At 39.1% G+C, this 19,661-nt stretch overlaps 1 protein-coding gene across 1 annotated transcript; it reads left to right on the top strand.

The window, feature by feature from the left end:
* The first annotated feature begins 759 nt into the window (after positions 1-759).
* Positions 760-18,884, top strand: LOC133002209 (MARVEL domain-containing protein 2-like). Its single transcript, XM_061071974.1, has 13 exons — positions 760-1,986; positions 3,434-3,612; positions 4,607-4,778; positions 4,872-4,922; positions 7,644-7,752; positions 12,356-12,431; positions 13,976-14,684; positions 15,587-15,751; positions 16,762-16,874; positions 17,324-17,428; positions 17,594-17,765; positions 18,647-18,688; positions 18,786-18,884. The coding sequence occupies exons 1-13, from the start codon at positions 760-762 to the stop codon at positions 18,882-18,884; spliced, it is 3,219 nt and encodes a 1,072-aa protein (XP_060927957.1).
* The last annotated feature ends 777 nt before the right edge of the window (positions 18,885-19,661 follow it).

Genomic DNA, 19,661 nt, shown 5'->3' with positions numbered 1-19,661 from the left:
TCTGTGAAAATACGAGGAAGATCATTTAAACAACTCTGTACAGACACAATTCCGAAAACTGTGTGTCAAAAATATGTTTTGACTGTTTTTTTACACCTGAATCTTTGATAATGATGATCCAATCACAAAGCTTAACAAAACCGTCAATTTATTTAAAAAAGATGACATATTTACTCATCTCACTGAAATCCCCCAAAAAGGTAATAAGAAATACGCAATCACATAATGAGCAAGTTGGATACAAACTACCAGGTCAGTCAAAGGTTTTTGACAATGATGTAAAAATATTTCTCAAACTGTCTAAAAATCCATCAAAGTTTACAGGATACTTTCCAGCTTCACCTGTGACATTGTGTACTTATTTCAGTTGTGTGCGCAGTCTTACTATGAAAAACATGTCAGGTGCGCTCACCTTCAGTTTGAGTTACTTTCAGTCACCAATTCAGTGTCATTTGTCGTCAACCATGACACACACCGAGAAATAAAAAATGTTGTTCCTGATGCCGGGGTCATATCAGGCGTGTATATAATATCTCTCGTCTCAGAATACACTGATGGCTTTTTTATAACCTGTGAGTTCACCTGACTGCTTGGTGTTGGGTGGTGTGTGATTGCAATGTCACAACCATTAGAAAAAATCTTTTCAAAGCTAAAAATAAAGTAGGATTCTAGTTTTAATACGTATTATTTCCAGCTAATGTGGATCCATTTGTCGGCATCTGTTCAAACACTGTTTCTCTTTATAGAGACCAGGTCCGGATGTCTTCAGGAGGAGTTGGTTCTGTCACCAGGTTCGACCGGGTGCGAGAGGTCCCTCACTATGACCAGGTCCCTCTGGATCCCTTATGGCATAATACTTTTCCCTTTCCCCTGGCACCCATGAATGGAGCAGTGCCAGCTCTCAGCTTAGACCCCCTTCCCCCTCCCCCTCTACCTGGTCAACCAGCTGTTGGTCCTGAATCTTTCTACCCCTCCAGCAATGAAGACCCAACAGAGAGCGAGAGTGATGCCATGGACATTAAGCCAGTCCATCGTTTTGTCCCTGACTCAGTCAAGAACTTTTTCAGGGGCAATAGCGGCAACCGTGACAGCCAGGGACGGTCCATCCCTCCGTCAACTGCCCCTCACTCGCCTGCAGCCTCATCCAAGAAGAGTTCCAACGGCCGCACCACAACAGGGGTCCCCTGCTCACCCCCCCACTCCGCCCCTCCATCTCCGTCCCTTCCTGGCTCCAACTGGGGCCACAACGGAGGCCCCGGGAGCAGCTACAACGCTCACAAGGAAGACGGACTGCTCCTGGGTGCTGAAGCTCTCGACTCTGCATCTGCAGTGCCCACCAATCTATCAACACAGACCTATCAGGAGCGGGTGGAAGAGTATCACCTGCGTTACGCCTACATGAAGTCCTGGGCTGGCCTCTTGAGAATCCTTGGCTGCGTGGAGCTACTGCTTGGAGCGGCTGTGTTTGCCTGTGTCTGTGCATATGTTCACAAAGACAACGAGTGGTTTAATATGTATGGATACTCCAGTCCACAGCTGTTTGGAGGACTTGGTGGAGGGGCAGGTGGATCGGGGGGCAGTTACTACACAGGCCCCAAAACTCCATTTGTCCTGGTGGTGGCTGGTATGGCATGGATAGTGACTGTTATTCTAGTCGTTCTTGGGATGTCAATGTACTACAGAGCCATCCTTCTAGACTCTTCCTGGTGGCCACTCACAGAGTGTTCCATCAACCTTGTGTTGGCTGTGCTCTACCTTTCAGCAGGGGTGGTGTATGTCAGGGACACCACTCGAGGGGGGATGTGCAACATACCAGTCTTCAATAATGGAATAAACGGGGCGTTTTGTCGCACAGAGGCTGGCCAGAATGCAGCCATCGTCTTCCTCTTCATCACCATGGCGCTCTACTTCATTAGTGCAGGAGTGTGTCTGAAGCTGTGGAGGCATGAAGTAGCAAGGATGAGGAGGGAGGCACTGGAACAGGAGGTCTGACACACACCTACAAACACACTTGAAAGCTATAAACCACTAATTGCTGAAAACCTCTGCATACAGTTCAGAGTAATTTCTCGCTGCTTCCGTTCAGTTACCTCAAACCCAAAAAGATGGGGCCAGATGCTATATCTGTTATATCAGTATTTTTTTTATAGATTTTCAAGCAAAACAGAAGCATCAATTTGAGTATAATATTAACCGAGTGTTTGTTTGAAGCTTAATCTCTTAAAGCCTTGTCACAAAGAATGCCAGAAGGTTTAATCCTATGTTGTATGTAATGTTTTCTTCTTTTAGACCATTTTCTGAAACTTACCATAGCTTTCAAAGCACAATGTCTGATAATCAGTGTTCATAAAAAAAACTTGTGCTTATATTTGCTCTGCTTGTGCTCAAACTATGCTCTTGCACAGATTTTGTTGCATGGACACAATGCCTGCCCCAGCTTCAGCTGCTTCTGTGCGCGCATGAAAGAAAAATTAAAGGCCAGCTTTAGTGTTGACAAATGACATTGTCCGGCCCTCGTTGTGGGTGTGTTGGCTTTACTTCTTTAAGAGTCCTTTACTGGAGTGCAAGTAACCGCCCAAAAAGGTGAAATTCGAGTGCAGACATTTCACATGTGGGAAGAAGCAGCGTGAGAAGAAGAGCTGAGGCTGGAGCCCAGGAGATCTGCGTGTGAGTGCAAGCTAACAGTTTGAACCCAAGCAGAGCATAACTAAGCACAAGAAGGAAATATGTGAGTCTAAGTGCAGGGTTTCGAGGGAAAGCGTTACAAATTTGACCATGATATCAATGGGCATCATTCATCAATATCTTCGTAAGAATTATCTCAAATTTGTTCTTAAGAAGTTTTTTAAGACACTTTACCTTGGTTTCATGATGCATTTTTAAACTTCAGAATTGTTTTCATCTGAATGTCAGGTTTTCATATGTTCCTAATTAGCATAGGTAACATTTTAACTAAAAGCTGTAGCTGTGACCCATTTAAAATGTACACACCAGTGTGTAAAACTGAAAGATCAGTGACTATTTTGGTGACTTAATATTCTCTTTAACATGTTCATATTTTATAAAAAAGTGTTATCTTTTGCAGTTTAGACAAAATATTCTGTGTATATCTGTTCTTCTCCAACATTTCCATGTTTCAAAAAAATTATATTGTGCGGCTGAAAAAAATTATTAAAACTTAGTTATTTAAATCTTATCATACACCTGTAGAATTAAAAGTAAATAACACAATAACATTGAATTGTTTTTTATAAAACTTGGAACATTGAACATATAATGAATAACTTACCTTTTCTTAACCTAGATGAAAACTACATCATCATTCCCTCTGTCTATAGTAAGTATCAAGTTTTGCTTATTTTGTGTTCTGGTAGACAATGAATTATAAACAGTGTACATAAATTGACCACATGACTCTGGTCCTCTGCTGCAGCTGGGTCCAGGCTCCAGGGCCTCCGAGCAGACTCCTCTCCCCACCATCATGCCAGACCTCATGGACGCCCCAAACAACTCTGCAGCTGCTCCTGTGAGGATGCTGGAGCCAGAGATCCTGCAAGGTCACATACCAGCCGGATACATCCCCAAACCTGTAGTCATAGCTGACTATGTGGCGTAAGTCTTACCTTCTCAATCCAACCTTCCCAAAATATCACTTTTTATAGAGGCTCTGGATAGGAAGACACATATCTTTCATAAAAGATGTAGTCCCTGAATTTGTTGTAATTCTCCATGGTTCCCACATCAACAAAGATTTTAAGCATTAATTTAGTCAATTAGTACAGATCACTTGTGATCATTGAACATTGTGTTATTTCTCATTCTCTCCCAGTGATATGTTGACTGTCTTGAGGTGAAGAGGTTTGGATACCTATATTCCAATATTAACCAGATTAAGATAATAGTGTAAATAAGACACTGTCATGTCAACAGCATTTTCTGAATACTTTTACCAGATTTGATGACACATGCCTGGGTGTAAAATAAAAAGCAGTTGCAGATTTTGCTAAATTTTAAAGAAAATGCTCCAAATGGAAAAAATGGAAGCATTGTAATTATTTCAGGTTGGGGTTTTAAAGGGATAGTTCACCACAAAATTGAAGAAACTGATGATACATATGTCGCAATAAAATGAAAATAGTTTAAGCCTAAAAGTCCTCAACCTGGAGTAACGATGCTTGTGGATGTAGCGATGCCCTTGGTCAAGAGCTTGGGTGCATTGTGTGTGTGTTTCCGGTGTGCGTGCGAACATGAACGCGGCTCAGAGGAAATCAGAGATTTAAGAAATAATCTTAAATGAAGTGTATTTTGGACATAACTCATAATTGGGCTATGCTTTGCTGTAACAAGTAAACACAATATGAATTTAATAATGTATTAACAACTCCTACTCAACCATAATAATGATCAAAATAATATCTTATTTGACTAAGGTCAATAGTAGGGCTGGGCAATTAACAGAAATTTATCGAAACCAACATTTAAAACCTCTAACCACCCTAAAGCCGTTTCCCAATACGTGCATTCAGGAACTGTCAGGTTTGCGCTACGTTCCATGCTGCATCACACTGCCTAAGAACGTGTGTTTTCTTTTGTCCTGTTTCCCCAGGAAGTACCCCAACATACGCTCAGAGGAGGAAAGGGACCAGTACAGGGCTGTGTTCAATGACCAATATGCTGAGTATAAGGAGCTGCACAGTGAGGTTCAGGCAATGGCTTCAAAGTTTGAGGATATGGACGAGATGATACAGAATCTTCCCTCCCGGCCGTCAAGCCAAATGGTACAAATGTCACTCACATTCACACAAACAAACTGGAATACACTTATATACACACTGCACAGCTATGTCAACTAACATGTTGCCTTGTTTCAGGAGAAGGAGCGGATCAGTGGCATTTTAATGGAATATCAGAGGAAGAAAACCGTAAGTAAACGTCATAAATTTTCATGCTCTGATTAAAGGATCATTCTGGTTTATGTAGACCTCCCCTTAAATGGGCTTCTGTAGCTTCAATATTTGCACTCCCACCTCTGTTATTCAGATTCAGGGGGACAAAGACTCTCACAAAACATTGTATTTTGGGGCAAGTAGCATGAACCTCAGCTTTACAAATAAAGCAGGTTTTTGTATTAATCATTTCAAACACTTGTCGCTAAGTCTCAATGAAAAGAAACACAGTGCATAGCAGCCTGGCACAGAGCAGTCTAATTCCAGGGCATCTTGTTGGCTGATCTAATCACCCCTGATCTGCTCATACTAGTTTGTTCACATGAGGCTTACTGTCACTGGGGTTATATTCTCTTAAAAGAAAACTTAAAAAGCTAAGTATGATCATTGATCACCCAGTGGACCATGACAAAGAAAAGCGATTTTACTTTGTATTTATCTGAACTGGAGTAAACGATTGAGGAGCTAAATCTATTGGAAAGAGGAGGCAGAAATAGAGGGCAACAATAAAATGTACTTCTTGTTGGTCTCAGCTCTCCACTGCTGACTGAGAAGGAAATATTTGAGGCATTGATCAACATTGAGGCCAGTTGGACAAACATGTATACATTTAAACAAGTAAAACCCTAATTGAGAGAGTGTAATGTTGTCACACCACCACCTGGTTTACTTCTTGATTAACCACACAAAATTACAATGGTATCCAAGAGAAAAAGTTATAATTGTGTTCGATAATTATAACTAGAGGTAAGACATATAAATCAATATAGACCCCAATAAGTTAGCTGACCCCTTCTGTCAGACAAGTGTTTGAAATTATCATGTTCTATATATAAATATATATTTGTATCAATCCTGATATTCCTGAGGAGGTTGTGAGTGTATGCCAGGTTGAGATGAGTTAGAAATATACCTATATGTCTGAGAGATGCTTCTATAAACCTTTGACATTCCTCTGTGCCCCTGTGCAACAAAATGTATTTTTACGAAAAATACTCCACCTTCACTTTGATTATATTCTGACCTCATTTTTACTTACATGAAAGGGTTACTCTAGTCATTTTTATTGTTGAATGTAGCGAAAACAGAGGCCTGGATATTCAGACTTTTAGCACAGGTCAAATCAGGGGTGTCTTTTTAAACCCTGCTTGTCTGTTACACCCAAATCTTTCAACCATGATGAACACAGTTTATTACATAGACTTCCGGTTTTCTTTTAACTAAAGTAATAATGCAGCACCTCATGTTAAGGCTCAGTAAATAATGCTAAATGTATTACCATCATTGGAACAAACTAACTAAAAGAAAATATCGGGACATATCGCAGCACCCCCATTATTAAAATGTATTTGTGTCGGAGGTCTAAAAATGTGTTCAGGCACATAATTAAAGCAGAGGAAGGCGGTGTTGCTTTTGACAACAACAACCTGGTCTGAAGTCAGTGCTGCATGTTTCATGTGCAAAGCAAGTGGACCTCTTCTACAAAGAAACATTCCTCTTACTACCTGCAAATATGCCTGTATAATAACAATCCACAAGGTGATCCAGGGGTTTAAAGGGAATGGGAGATGGCACTGTGGATTAGTTCATGTTATGAGCAAAACCCACTCATTATGAGATTATGTCCAACCTTTTTGAACTATGCTCCTGGCAGGACAACGTTTGTTTTCCCACTGTTAAACTAGCAAACTGTGCTTAACTCACTTGTGCCATGTGCTATGGACCATGTGCTCAGACTGTTCAAATAGGGCGATAAAATTAGAAGAGAGTGTTAAAATTTAAAATTAACAATGTACCATAGTGTGATTGATGTCCAGGTTTCACCCCTTGAATTATTTCTTGAACTACCAATTGTTTTCTTCTACTGGATCTACCTGCTCTGGAAGCAAGAATGAACTTTGAAAATGATTTACAGTGATTTATTATTATTAGCAGCTTGACGGTTAAATAACTATTTACGAAATGGAAAATAAATAAAATTTAAAAGACGTTTTGTTGAGGCTGAAGTTAATGAATGTAATGTAACAGAATGTAACCATGTTGTAATCAGCCGGCAGAAACAAGGAGCCTTATTGTACATTCATTTTTAATAGAAAGCTTATACACACTAGGCCAGTGGGGTTTAAAGAAGGCATTAGGTATCTAAAGAGATGCTATAAGCTCTATTATGAAACTTCTAATTTATAGAGTGTCTATTTTCATGTTCTGGCCAATCGCCAGTGGCCAGAGGCATTCTGTTTTGGGGTTGCCCATCCGTCTTTCCATCCGTAACACTGTTGTGGACAGGACACATCTCAAGAATGTTTTTTAAGAATATCTTTAAATTGGGTATAAATGTTCAGTTGTACTCAATCATAACCTGATTAGATTTTGGTCAGAAGTCAAGATCACTGTGATATCACAAACCACATTTTTTGCCTTGTGAATGTGTTCTCTCAAGAATGCCCCGAGAGGAGAGTCATTTTGTGTCAGCAGAAAATCCCCTGGTGTAAACAGCTAATCACGTCATACCCAACAAGCTAGTCTGTACTGCCAAAAGTACTTCAACTAAGTAACAAATAAAGTTTTAGGATAATGAGCTTTAACTTTAAAATTAAATACTGCCATAAACACTTTCCCTTTATATATAGGAGTGTCATCACCAGGAGAAGAACCAAAGATGAAATACATTGAATTATTTTCCGTTTTTCTCGTCAGGACCCGACATATTTGGAAAAGAGGGAGAGGTGTGAGTACCTGAAGAACAAGCTCTCTCACATGAAACAGAAGATTCATGAGTACAACAAGGTCGCGGACTGGAACGATGGCAAATAAACATGGGGGTTTTAGATTTAACATGACACAACACGTGCAGTCTGCATCACAGATTGTCGTGATACTGATGTCATCAACTCGCCATTTCATCCAGAGATAAGATGATGAATATCAGTTTCATCACTGTGTCTCAAGTCTGGTATGTGTTTAGTCCAGGGTAGCAGAAAAATTTTGGCAACGAATGGAAACTGATCAACTGACTCCTGCAAAAAGGCCAATCTGTGGATGTTGAAAACACTTTGGTGCACATAGCTGGATGCATGTGTTTGCTGAAGTAATTACAAGAAATGGATTCTGTGGTTGACTCAACACTGCCTGGAAAGATCAAATGATCTGGCTGTAAATAAAGCAGATGGCAAAGTTTATGAAGGCTGATGTATAAAGGAAGAGTAGCCGTTCTGCAACAGACAGAGGTGTATGTAGAAGACTTGTAGGTTAGGTTAACAGTTTATATTTGTTCAAATATGTTTCTATATACTGTACTCTGTGTCATATAGAGGAGGCTGATCTACTTTTTTGTCATGTTATAAGTGTTTAGGTTTTAGATGGTCACTAAAAACTCTCTCCAGTTGAATTTTTTAACCATCTCCCAACCTGTTACAAATAGTGAAGTAAAAGATTGTTGTTTTAATCATTTTTAGTCACTCAATTTGAAAACTTATTTGTACATTCACGTTTAATTGATTAGTGTTCATCTTTTTAATACCAATTAAGCACCTTTTTTTTTTTACAAACTTGTATTTTGCCTTTAAAAAAAGAAAACTTTAACCATGAAACTATTGTTTTTGTGACTGTCATTCACTGTGGCCATTTAAGCTCAGTTTTTGAAGGGCAGCGGCAATGAATGAGGGAAGCCAGTGGGGGAAAAAATTTGGAAAATCAAAACAAAGCTACAAGTTTCTATGTCTTTGTTTGAAATCATTGTTTATACTCAGTACAGTAGAAATGTGAGGGTGATATTCTCCTCTTCAGTGACAAGAAAAGGAACAGAACTCTTTCTAATCACCTGCATTTATGTATAAATTTACTTCAACAGATCACACACAATTTAATCAAACAATTAATTTTGATCTAATGCAAATAAGTATAGTTCTTTTCCATATTGAAAACTTCATTCAAATGTTCACAGTGTGGGTTGGAAAATGTGTGTGAAACTCTCAGCTATTAACATCTGAAGCCAACAGCCAGGATTTAGTAAACCTGGATGATTTACTTATAAAGTCTACTGATACGAACCAATTAAACTGCAAAATTATTGATTAGGTGAAAATGAAGGCAAGTTTATCAGCTAAAGATTTGAAGGATTCATCGGGGTTTAACATCTGTAGTCATGAATCAACCACACACACGCCAATGGTGAATGTGTAGAGCATGAGTCACAACTCTCCAGTGCAGCATCACTGTGACCTAAAATCTACCAAAGACACAATGAGACTCAACAACACTGCTGGGTAAATGTTTCGTCATGTAGCACTATGTGTACAGCATTTCATCATGAACCAGCTCTGAAATGTAAGGGCTGGCTAACTTTTCTAAATGGTAAAGTTCAATAAAGACTCATAGGATTATCATGGTTTAATCACTTTGTGTTTGACTGTACTTGTGATCTTAGATCAGGTCACATTTTGTGGCCATTTAATGTAAACCAGGTCATCCAGAGGGTTGACACCCTTTGTAATACTGTGCAGTCTGATTAATACAGTTACACAATGTGTTTATCAAAACCAATAGTTTTGTTTCAAATTGTGGTCTAACTTTTTTTAAATATCAAATGAGGCAAAATATGTTTAATTAATCACTATTATTTTGATACAGAGTGAGACAGAGTGTCCATGCATTAAAAACTGAACTATAATTAATGGTCACAGTGGTGGTGGAGGTAAACTAATCCCTTAAGAATCCATGCTTACTACTGAAGGTGTGGCTCTGCTCTCAGATGACTGGTTATGTGGGAAATACAGGTTATTCTCAGTCTATAAAACAGTCAAATGCAGGGGCAGGGACTATCCTTTCAATCGTAAATGACCTGGATGAGCTGGAGAACGGCACAAGGAAATAAAAAACTCACACCCAAACTCACCCTCCTGAACTGACTAAGCCTGGAGCAATGTGTTTTTCATGGAATCAAGTTTGGCAACAGTGAGGATGCCTTACCCAACGAAACAGCCTTTTGTAATTCACTTCTGAAACTTAATCCACTGTCACAATCAGAATGAGCATTTAATGAGTGCAGCATTTTTATTTAGTGATATAATCCACATTTATATTATGTAGGATAAATAGGTAGGATTTCTTACACATGCTTATGCTTTATGTAAATTAAAAACATTAAGTTGATAATACTGGGGGGGAAATTTGAATAGATGGAAAAACTTGAAAATTAAAATATTGATACAAGCTCTGTTTTAGTAATTAAATTTAGCTAATTCAGTCACAATTTAATACAAGCAGTGTTTATACTCTTTTAAGAGTGTCTATGAAATCAATCATATTGATGAATTTCTTAAAAACAGCAAAAAAAATTGTGATAATACTAGAAAAACATATATAAGAGACAGAGAGTTACTTGACAATCTAAATAAGATGAGGTTTGGGCCTTTCAAATAGGGTTTAAGCTGCATCACATTCAAGTCTCTTAAATAAATATATAGATAGATAGATGGATAGATGGATAGATGGATGGATGGATGGATGGATGGATGGATGGATGGATGGATGAATGGATGGATGGATGGGTGGGTAGGTGGGTATAGATGGATGAGTGGATGGAGGCCTTTCCCTTGTACCTTAGGTGAAAAGCAGGTACAGAGAGAGAGAGAGCGAGAGAGAGGACAGGTTAGTCCTGTCATACCTGGGGAACAGCTCACGTGACCGGCACACACCTGGAGGTGCGTCTTTTTTCTACTCCGCGAGTGCGCGCTGCAGAGTACGGGGCCGCGCGCTTAGTGTTTTAGCTCAGCGTCGCTTCTGTTTGTGTCAGGATCAGACGGTGCGTCGTGTAGAGGTGAGTGTGTTTCAAATGTTCCGGCTGTGTAGGAGTAGAATAACCCGGGCTTGGCGTGCCATACACAGATGAACTAACGAGAAGGAGATTCGACACGATAGAGCTTTAAATGTACTGTGAAATCTAGCATTAACAGCAGCAAATTACAAAACAGTTTAATTAGGCCGACGCCATTTCTCTGACTAAATGTACCTGCAAATTCACCTGCCTTAATTTTCTTTTGCGTTTGTTGAGCATTTTGCGTCGTTTTATATTTTTAAAGACTGTTTAAGCTGTATTTCTTTACTCTGTCGTCTTTAAAGATGTTTTTTTTAAATACAAAAGCCTGGAAGCTGTGTTTGTCTTTAGTCTGTTTCCCTGTAAACTTGAGTGTAAATAGAAACTAACTGAGCAGGGAGGGAGTCTCTGTTTGTGCGCCAGAACATCTCCACCCACATGCTGCTGCTTTGTTTCACCACAAACAACCTGTGATGACTGTCTTCCTCAGCAGATACCTGAGGAAGGTCACTGTTTCTGTTGTCTCTCCACAAAAACAACCAGAAGTACTTTCATCACCCGAATCCATTGATTCTAAATCCCCTTAATTCAGTGATTTATTAAATTATAAAACAGGAAAAAATCCAAATCTCCAACTTTGTACAAGTGTTTATTTAATTCAAGCGAGCGGCTATGATGTAAGAGGCATTTGTAAGTAGACAGTGCACAGGCTACAGTAATTGATTTTGGTAAAATATGAGTAATTCTGTTTTGATTTGAAGTAATGATAGACAAAGCTATTTAAGTCTACAAGTGTGAAGCCTTTTTCTCTGGGTATAATTTGATAAGAATATAGGCAGGCATCTACAATATGAGCATTTTTTCTTTGCAAGTTCAGTCGCAATTTAATACAGTGTTTAGACTTTGTTAACATTGTCTATATTGTGCTTATTGTATGAAAATCCAAACATTTGTTTTGAATGGAGGGGTCACCCCATGCACTCTGTAGAATGTGCTTACTTCCCACACACAAGTAAATGACTGTTTTATGTTGTCCTGCAGCAACTTGTTTTCAGCAGAAATGTATAGCACAGAGAATCAAAAAATATAAGCACTGAAAGCAGGCATTGTAAATCCAGTTAGATTTGCTGCCCTGTTACTGTTTACTTAATTTTGTCAATTTGGACGATGTATTATTTGCTGAAAGTTCTGGCTCTTGTCAAAAACAAAAGGTTCTAGATAAACATTTGAATTTTTCGCAATGATAGGTTTACAAATCTTTTCATTTTAGTATTAATATCAATATTGTCATATTGGCACTAACACTGAACATTTTCAAGTTATACCCAAACATAATTCGAGCAACACTATATCCATTTCTGTATAAATCTGTTTACAAATTAAAGCAACGCCACCTGTGAGGAAGGAAAACACATTCCAGCGCTTTGAGAAATTGTGACATTAATGTAAATAATATTTGATGTGCGGCAAATAGTCTGAAAATTAGCATTCATTGTCACTGTATTGAGTTTGATAAAAAAACACAAAGGATGACACAACAGTTGATGTGACATTGATACTCATGATTAGCATTTTACAGGTTATTTTTAACAAGGTGAGTGCCATCTGGATATCAGAATGCCGAGAGACAAACATGGCCCCCCAGCATACCCGACAGGTGGCAGTAAACAGTAAGTCGACCCACGTCTTTCCCTTACTACTGTACTAAGTACATGAGTTCACACCTGTCACCTAGGACTGACTACTTATAATCAGATCTTATTTACCTGCTATATACGTAAATAAACGCACTGATCAAAGACCAAGATTCATTTGAAATAGCAAAAGAAAAATACTTTCGGTTTGTGGGTCAAACTCAGTGGTCCTTTCATGTGGTCCAGGACACATGCATGTTCACACTGAAGAATGTGGCCCACTTCCTATTATGGTCTGAGTGAGCGTCCTCCATACGTCTTGGGTTCATTCACACCTTTACTTAGAGCTATCCACTTGTGATTGGATCTGTCATGTGAGGCATGAACAGACTCACACAATTGAATTAATTCAGTTGGAGATATACCTATATTAACATCTCTTTAGATTCTTCTTTCGTCTTCTTATTTGTCTTCTTCTTCGTCTTCTTCTTCTTCTACTAGCTGAGGGCTTCCTCATTCACATCATAGTTGTTTCCTCTTTCCAGACAGCCCTGTCTCCTAGAAATTACATTTCTGTCCAGCTAAATTGCTCCAGCAAATATGAGTTCTATTCCCTTTGAGGATGTGTTTTGAATTTAAATATTTGGCCAGGCAATTCTATGCTGACACTGAACTGGTACTAGTACATTATAAATAGAAGAATAAATAGCCTGAGGATAAAATCACACGACACACAAGTGCTTTTAGAAGAAGGCTTATTTTTCAATTTTGTTTGATCTGTTTCAGCATTACCACTTAAAAAGATACTCCAATAAATCAGTAAATCCAAAAAAAATTCTCCCCACAATTTGGATGGTTGTTTATGACACATTCATATTCAGCTTCTTGAACATAAAGACTTTCTGACTTTTGAAATATCACTTTAAATTAATAAATTTTTCAGATTTCTTATTTCCTTACTGGTCACACAGGCCATGAAACATATTTTAACTCAAGCCCCATGCAAACTGTATTTCTTTCTCGAGAGGAGTTACATTTTTACTTTTAGTGTCACTGTGCACATGTATGTGTGTTATTCAATGACCCCTTGTTTTTCACCATTAATAATTTAACTCTGTAATGACCTCCTTGTATTTTAAAGTGAATCTGTGTGGCAGGAGCTGCTTGTCTTGTTTTTTTTTTAAAACAAATTCTGTGTGAAATGAAAATGATGGCTGTGTTGTTTGCTAATCGGATGCACAAAAACACGTGAACACCAACATATCGGCTTATTTGTAATCAATTAAAGCAGTCAGGAAAGCAGGACTTTAGTTTTTAGGTGAACTATCCCTTTAACACAAAACTTTTCGTCTCCATCAGTTATCAGTCAGAAATATCTGACCTTTAAAAAAAATATATTTTCATCATCAGTAGGTCAAGAATTGTAAGTTGTCCCCACTCATGTCAGGCTTGTCTAGTATCACTGGAATAACTGCCTTCTATTTATATCATATGTTTGCCTTGACTTTTACTGAGGAGGTGACGGATGACTCTGTTATGTTACAACTCTAATTGCACTCCTCTCTCCCCGTCTGTTGCAGCCACAGCAGCAGACACAGGCGCAGTGAGCATGTGTCCAACCCAGCCTTCTCCTACTACCCAGGGGACAAGATGCTTCACTTCTACCGCTGGACCTCACCCCCGGGTGTGATGAAGATATTGTGTATCATCATCGTCATCATGTGTGTGGCAGTGTTCGCCTGTGTGGCCTCCACACTGGCCTGGGACTACGATATGGGTCTCATGGGTCTTGGAGGTGGAGGTGGCTTGATGCCAGGTTATGGTGGTGGAGGCACATACGGTGGCTCGTATGGCGGTTCATATGGTAACTCCTATGGCGGCAATTACGGCAGCTCATATGGAGGCGGAGGTGCTGGCGGTGGCAGTTCCTACGGAAGTGGAGGAACGCAAATGGATCCCAAGACTGGCAAAGGCTTCATGATCGGCATTTCAGCCATTACCTTTATAGCTGTGCTCATTATATTCGTGTTGGTTGTTTCGAGGCAAAATGCTGCCCGCTCAGTAAAGTTCTACCTAGCAACCATCATCATCAGCGCCATCTTAGCGTTTCTGATGATCATTGCCACTATAGTGTACCTGGTAGCAGTGAACCCAACCGCTCAGTCCACTGGGTCGGTCTACTCCAGCCAGATCCGCCAGCTGTGTTCCCAGTACCAGACACAGACCCAGGCCCAGGGCATCTTCCTCAACCAATACCTTTACCATTACTGTGTGGTGGAGCCTCAAGAGGTGTGATATGCTTAATTTTGTTTTTTTGAGTTTGTGTTTGTCATTCTGTGGGGCAGGGTGCAGTTCATAGCTCCTTGACCAAGAATCCAATAATGTCTCCAGTTATGGATATTCACTGATATTGCAGATTGTTCTGTATAATTTAAAGTATTTTTCCATTTAAAGTCACAAATGACCACAGAAATAAAAGTATTGCTTCAAAATATTTGATAAACACTTAAAGAAAAAAAAAAGGAGAAGCAAACTTGTTGCAAAAGTGTTCATCCCAAATTTTTCTTTTTTAAATTCACCTTAATTACTGAAATCTGCCTGTTTGATGAAACCATTTCTTCAGAGTTAAAACTCAATCAGGTTTAGGCAACTCTAAATGTCTTGAAAGATAATATCAGTGTTGCTTTAACAAGTTTTAGCCTCACTTACAAAATATCACTTGTGCTTTCACATTATCATTCCTAATATTCACTAAAGTCAATTATCTAAAATGTCTGAATGTTTCATCCAGCCACTCAGTTTAATCATTTTAAATTTGACGACTGTAAAACATCATTGTGAAACTGAAGGTAATCCATCACATTCAACGACATGTCTTTGTTGCTGACTTGACTTTGAAAGACACACAGATTATGAGGAGTCCTGTGGTGTACACTGCTCATGTCATTAAGATCAGTGATGGATAACAAGTAGCAGATCACAGCTTCTGCATCCGTAGATTCAGTCAGGACTTTGTTTCCACTTAGAAATGTTGTTGAGTTTTTTAATGATCGATTTCTGTTTGAGGCTGATGTCAAAAGTTTGTGATTTTGAATGGATGTCTATGAACTCATCCACCCACATGGTATTTTCTATTCATGTAAGTGAGTGTAATTTAACCCCAGTAACATACAATGCTTTGGTTCCTGCAGGCCATCGCCATTGTCCTGGGCTTCCTTGTGTTTGTCGGTCTCATCATCCTGCTGGTGTTCGCTGTCAAGACTCGCTCGCAGATCAGGCACTGGGGCCCAGAGCGCATTCTCTGGGAGGAAGTGAAGGTCATCACAGACGGTCCACACAACAGTGTCGGGGAGTGGGTGAGTGCGTGTTTGTCTGCTGTGTACTTGTATGTCTTCACATTCTAAGCACCAGTTTTGGAATTAGGACATTTTGTCATGTCCTCACATACAAACATATTTTCAAATACTTTAGCCTCATGGTTATGATTATGTTCAGGGTTATGGTAAGGGTTGAGTTTAGGTGTTTAGTTGTGAGGGTTGTGGCAAGGGAATGCCAAATGTAAATGTGTTTCCTTACAAAGGCAGAAGTACAGGTACTGTGTGTCAGGTGACAAACAGGGCAGGTTGGATGGTTTCATTTAGCAGTTTCTGGGTGTGGTCTTGGAAGTTACATGTGCTGTGCTGTCAGGATGATTTGTTCTAAAAATAAAAACTACAATATCTAAAGAACACTTTAAATTCTAATGAGTGGCTGTGCAAATTAACATAAATAAAATCTTGTGTTCTGACATTTCCCATAATTAAAGAGTTAGCACCAATGAAAGTGTTGACCTGAAAACTAGTTTCGTACCAACATAGTTTTCATTCCAGGTGTTTGAACTTTTTCAAACATTTCAGCAGTGCTGCCTGAGGGACATTTTCTCAGGCTTCCTGTTGATGGTAATGCTTGTATCAGTAGTATTCAAGCGTGCAGAGAAACCGGTTAGTCCTTGTTTGAGTGTTTATCTTATGGTGGGAACTGGTTTCTATAGCCTTATGAGGACAAGTATCAGAGGAGCCTGAGGAAAACCTGACCGAAACCTCAGGCAAGAAAAAAGTAGGTTGCAAAAAACCTATCTTTGCAATACAATGACTAAAATCAAGGGGAAATATCTAACTAAATAGCTTGAGTCAGTTAAGAAGAAAAAGTAAAAGCTATTGTCATGTTGATTATTTGTCCATACTCATCTTGCTTTAGAAAAAGATAAAATTATATTAAATAGACATCATTTGTAATGTAGCAGTAACTTTGAGACATTTTTGTTGTACACTGTATATACACTGTTATATCGGCAGTGACTAATACTGATGAAAAATCTCTACTTCAGGTGAACAATGTGACTGGTGACCCAGAGATAATGGTGAATGACTATAATGACAAAGTTGGGGGTTCCAGAGACTATCTGGACCGACTGGACAACAAGCCTCTTTACCTACCAGGGTAAGCTGTGCACCTCACAGTACACCTCACAATGCCTGTTGTTTGTTTGCAGACTTCCTTCAGTTAAATGTTAGCATATTTACACTGTGCTGATGATTTACTCAGGATTCCGTCTGAAAAATAGTAAGGTACTGCTCATGTATATTGTTTGACAGCCCTACAGTGAACACAGTCTCCGCATAAGCAGTCTAGGACTAAGCTCAATTAAGTTTAGTATGATTAAGGTGGAGGCAGGTGGAACCATACTCAGCTTGGACAGCTTTCCTTCATCCTTCCCTTCCTCCAACTTCGATAATTTTATAGGCAGAGCTTAATTCCCAATCAGGAGCCTAGCTTAGTATCAGGAAGAGTCCAGGTGCTGTAGAATGAAGTGGAGGCGTGTGAAGCAAGAGGGACCTGACAAGGCTGCAACAAACGTGTATAAATAAAATCAATAATTCTGTTCACAGAGATTCGGACATAAGCAGCTCTGTGGGAAACCTGAAGCCCAGGCTGAAGGACTATGACACTGGTGCAGAGTCTGGAGATGACCTGGAGGAGGAGGACTTCAGCATGTGAGTATGAAGGGATCTGTTAGCCAACAATTGTAATGATGACATTTGTATTTCTATACCATAAATCCATCTTGTGTGCACTGCCAAATGTATCTGTTAGAGGCCCTACTGGAGGCTAATAATGTATTACCATGTGGGTTAATTTCATTCTGTTCTCGTCTGCAGGTTGTTTCCTTCCATTGTGGATGAGCAAGAACGTCTGACCTACAAGCGGGAGTTTGACCTGGATCACCAGGAGTACAAGGACCTGCAGTCTGAGCTGGACAACATAAACCAAGACCTGGCCCACCTGAACAGAGAGCTCGACCGACAGCCTGAGGGCAGTCCACAGTTCTTGGTGAGTGGTGACGTAACAGTTTAAGTTTTGTGTCTTTGAAGTGATGATGACTATTCCACCCCTCTGTGTACAATGTGTGGTTATGCTTACAATTAGAATAGGTTTAGACACATTTGAGAAATTCAAATAGTAATGAGAACAAAGGTAGGAAATGGTCCATATGTGTCTGAAAGTGAGGTTTTGGTTATTTTTTATCCTTAACCTAGAACTACAAAGTACGTTCAGCCTTTTTGAAAGAAGTGTATTAATGTTTTACAGAATTTTTTTTTTATATGATGAACATGGGCACTATGCCTATTAACGGACAGTGGCAGGGCATCCAGGGATGGGGTCAGTTGGGCACTGGCCTTAGTTGATTCTGACTGACCGCTGAAGTGCCCCTGTCCTGTCAGTACTAACCCTAACACTTTAAAAAGTACTATGACACTGTGTTAATTTAATTGTCTAAGTTTATTTGAAGAAAACAATGTGCTTGAACAAGCCACAATTCGACGATGTTTGGCTTTGCTCAAAGCTATTGAGCTGACAGTAAACAAAGAAGGAATGAAATGTGCACCTTACTCAATCAGAAATTCCCACATACTAACATGGCGACCCACATGAGTTTATAGTTAACTGAATTCCCTGATTCAGTGTTCTGCCAATCATGACTGAAATACAGTAAGAGTGACATACTGTCATAGCCAGATTCAGACCTTACTATGTAAATTGCCTTGAGAGAATTTATGTTGGGGTCTGGTGCAAAAAAAATACAATTAAATTTAATATTTGGACGGAAAATTTGCTCAAGGGTTACAAAAGGCTTAGAAACGTTAGTATGAATGGGATGGTGGAGTCCTCTGTTTGGTCAGATTATTAACCCGCTGTCATTCTTATCTCAGGATGCCATGAATAAATACACCAGACTGAAGAATCACAAGAAGGTAATGTACACACAGTGCTGTTCTTTACAGTATAATAAAGTCCTCGGGAAATAGAGAACAATATTTAATTGCTTGAATTATTTTCTATCCTCTGCAGACCCCAGACTACCAGATAAAGAAGAAGAGGTGTAAATATCTCAGGTCCAAACTGTCACACATCAAGCGGAAGATCAGTGACTATGACCGACGACCATGAACCTTCACCGCTGACCCATTCACAAAGGGAAAGTGACTAATCTGCAGTTTTCCACCGCAGCGTGTTGAGATGGATCACAAACCGATATGTGATTGTTATAGTGAAGCCTGTTGCTTTATATTATATCTGTATTGAGCCATGGAACTTTTTTTAAGACAAGTAGGTGAAGGAAATATTGATGTTTATTTTTTTTTAATAGATATATATCTATCGACTTGGAAGGTTCTTAACCTCTATAAGTTTCTCATGAAAAACTATTTAAAGGAACAATTAAGGTGTGAATCTCTCTTGACGTTAGAAAATGAGGGATGTGATGTGAAATGTCTTTGTTTCAGTACTAGTGAAGCAGTTATTGTGTTTCTTTTATAGTTTTTAAAAAAATCATGTTTGATATATTCCTGTACAATGAAGGTGCAGCTTAGACATGAATGTGTGGGATATGAAGTCACTGACCACCCTTTGTAAATTATGTTAATTTTTAATCTTTGCAAATATTTGTAATTGTTGTATAAAGAGCTTTTCTGTACTTATTTTTGCTGTTTTATGTAAATGATGAAACCTCGGTTCTCAAATGGAATCCCCCAAATGTAACTGAGTGCTTTATTTTAGGGTGTGTCAACAACATGTTGGACATTTGACTTCTAATGTACTTCAGTTAATTTTATTCAGAAGCCAATAAATTCCTTCCTCCCTCTAACTATTTCACTTTGTCAATATATTTTTTTTATGAATTTTATTCATTAAATTTATTTCAAAGGAACAGTTTACAGTTCAAAC

This window comes from Limanda limanda, chromosome 5, assembly GCF_963576545.1.
Source record: "Limanda limanda chromosome 5, fLimLim1.1, whole genome shotgun sequence".
Taxonomy (NCBI): Eukaryota; Metazoa; Chordata; class Actinopteri; order Pleuronectiformes; family Pleuronectidae; genus Limanda; species Limanda limanda.
Note: the sequence above shows the minus strand (reverse complement) of the source record. Positions and strands in the feature narration are given on the sequence as shown.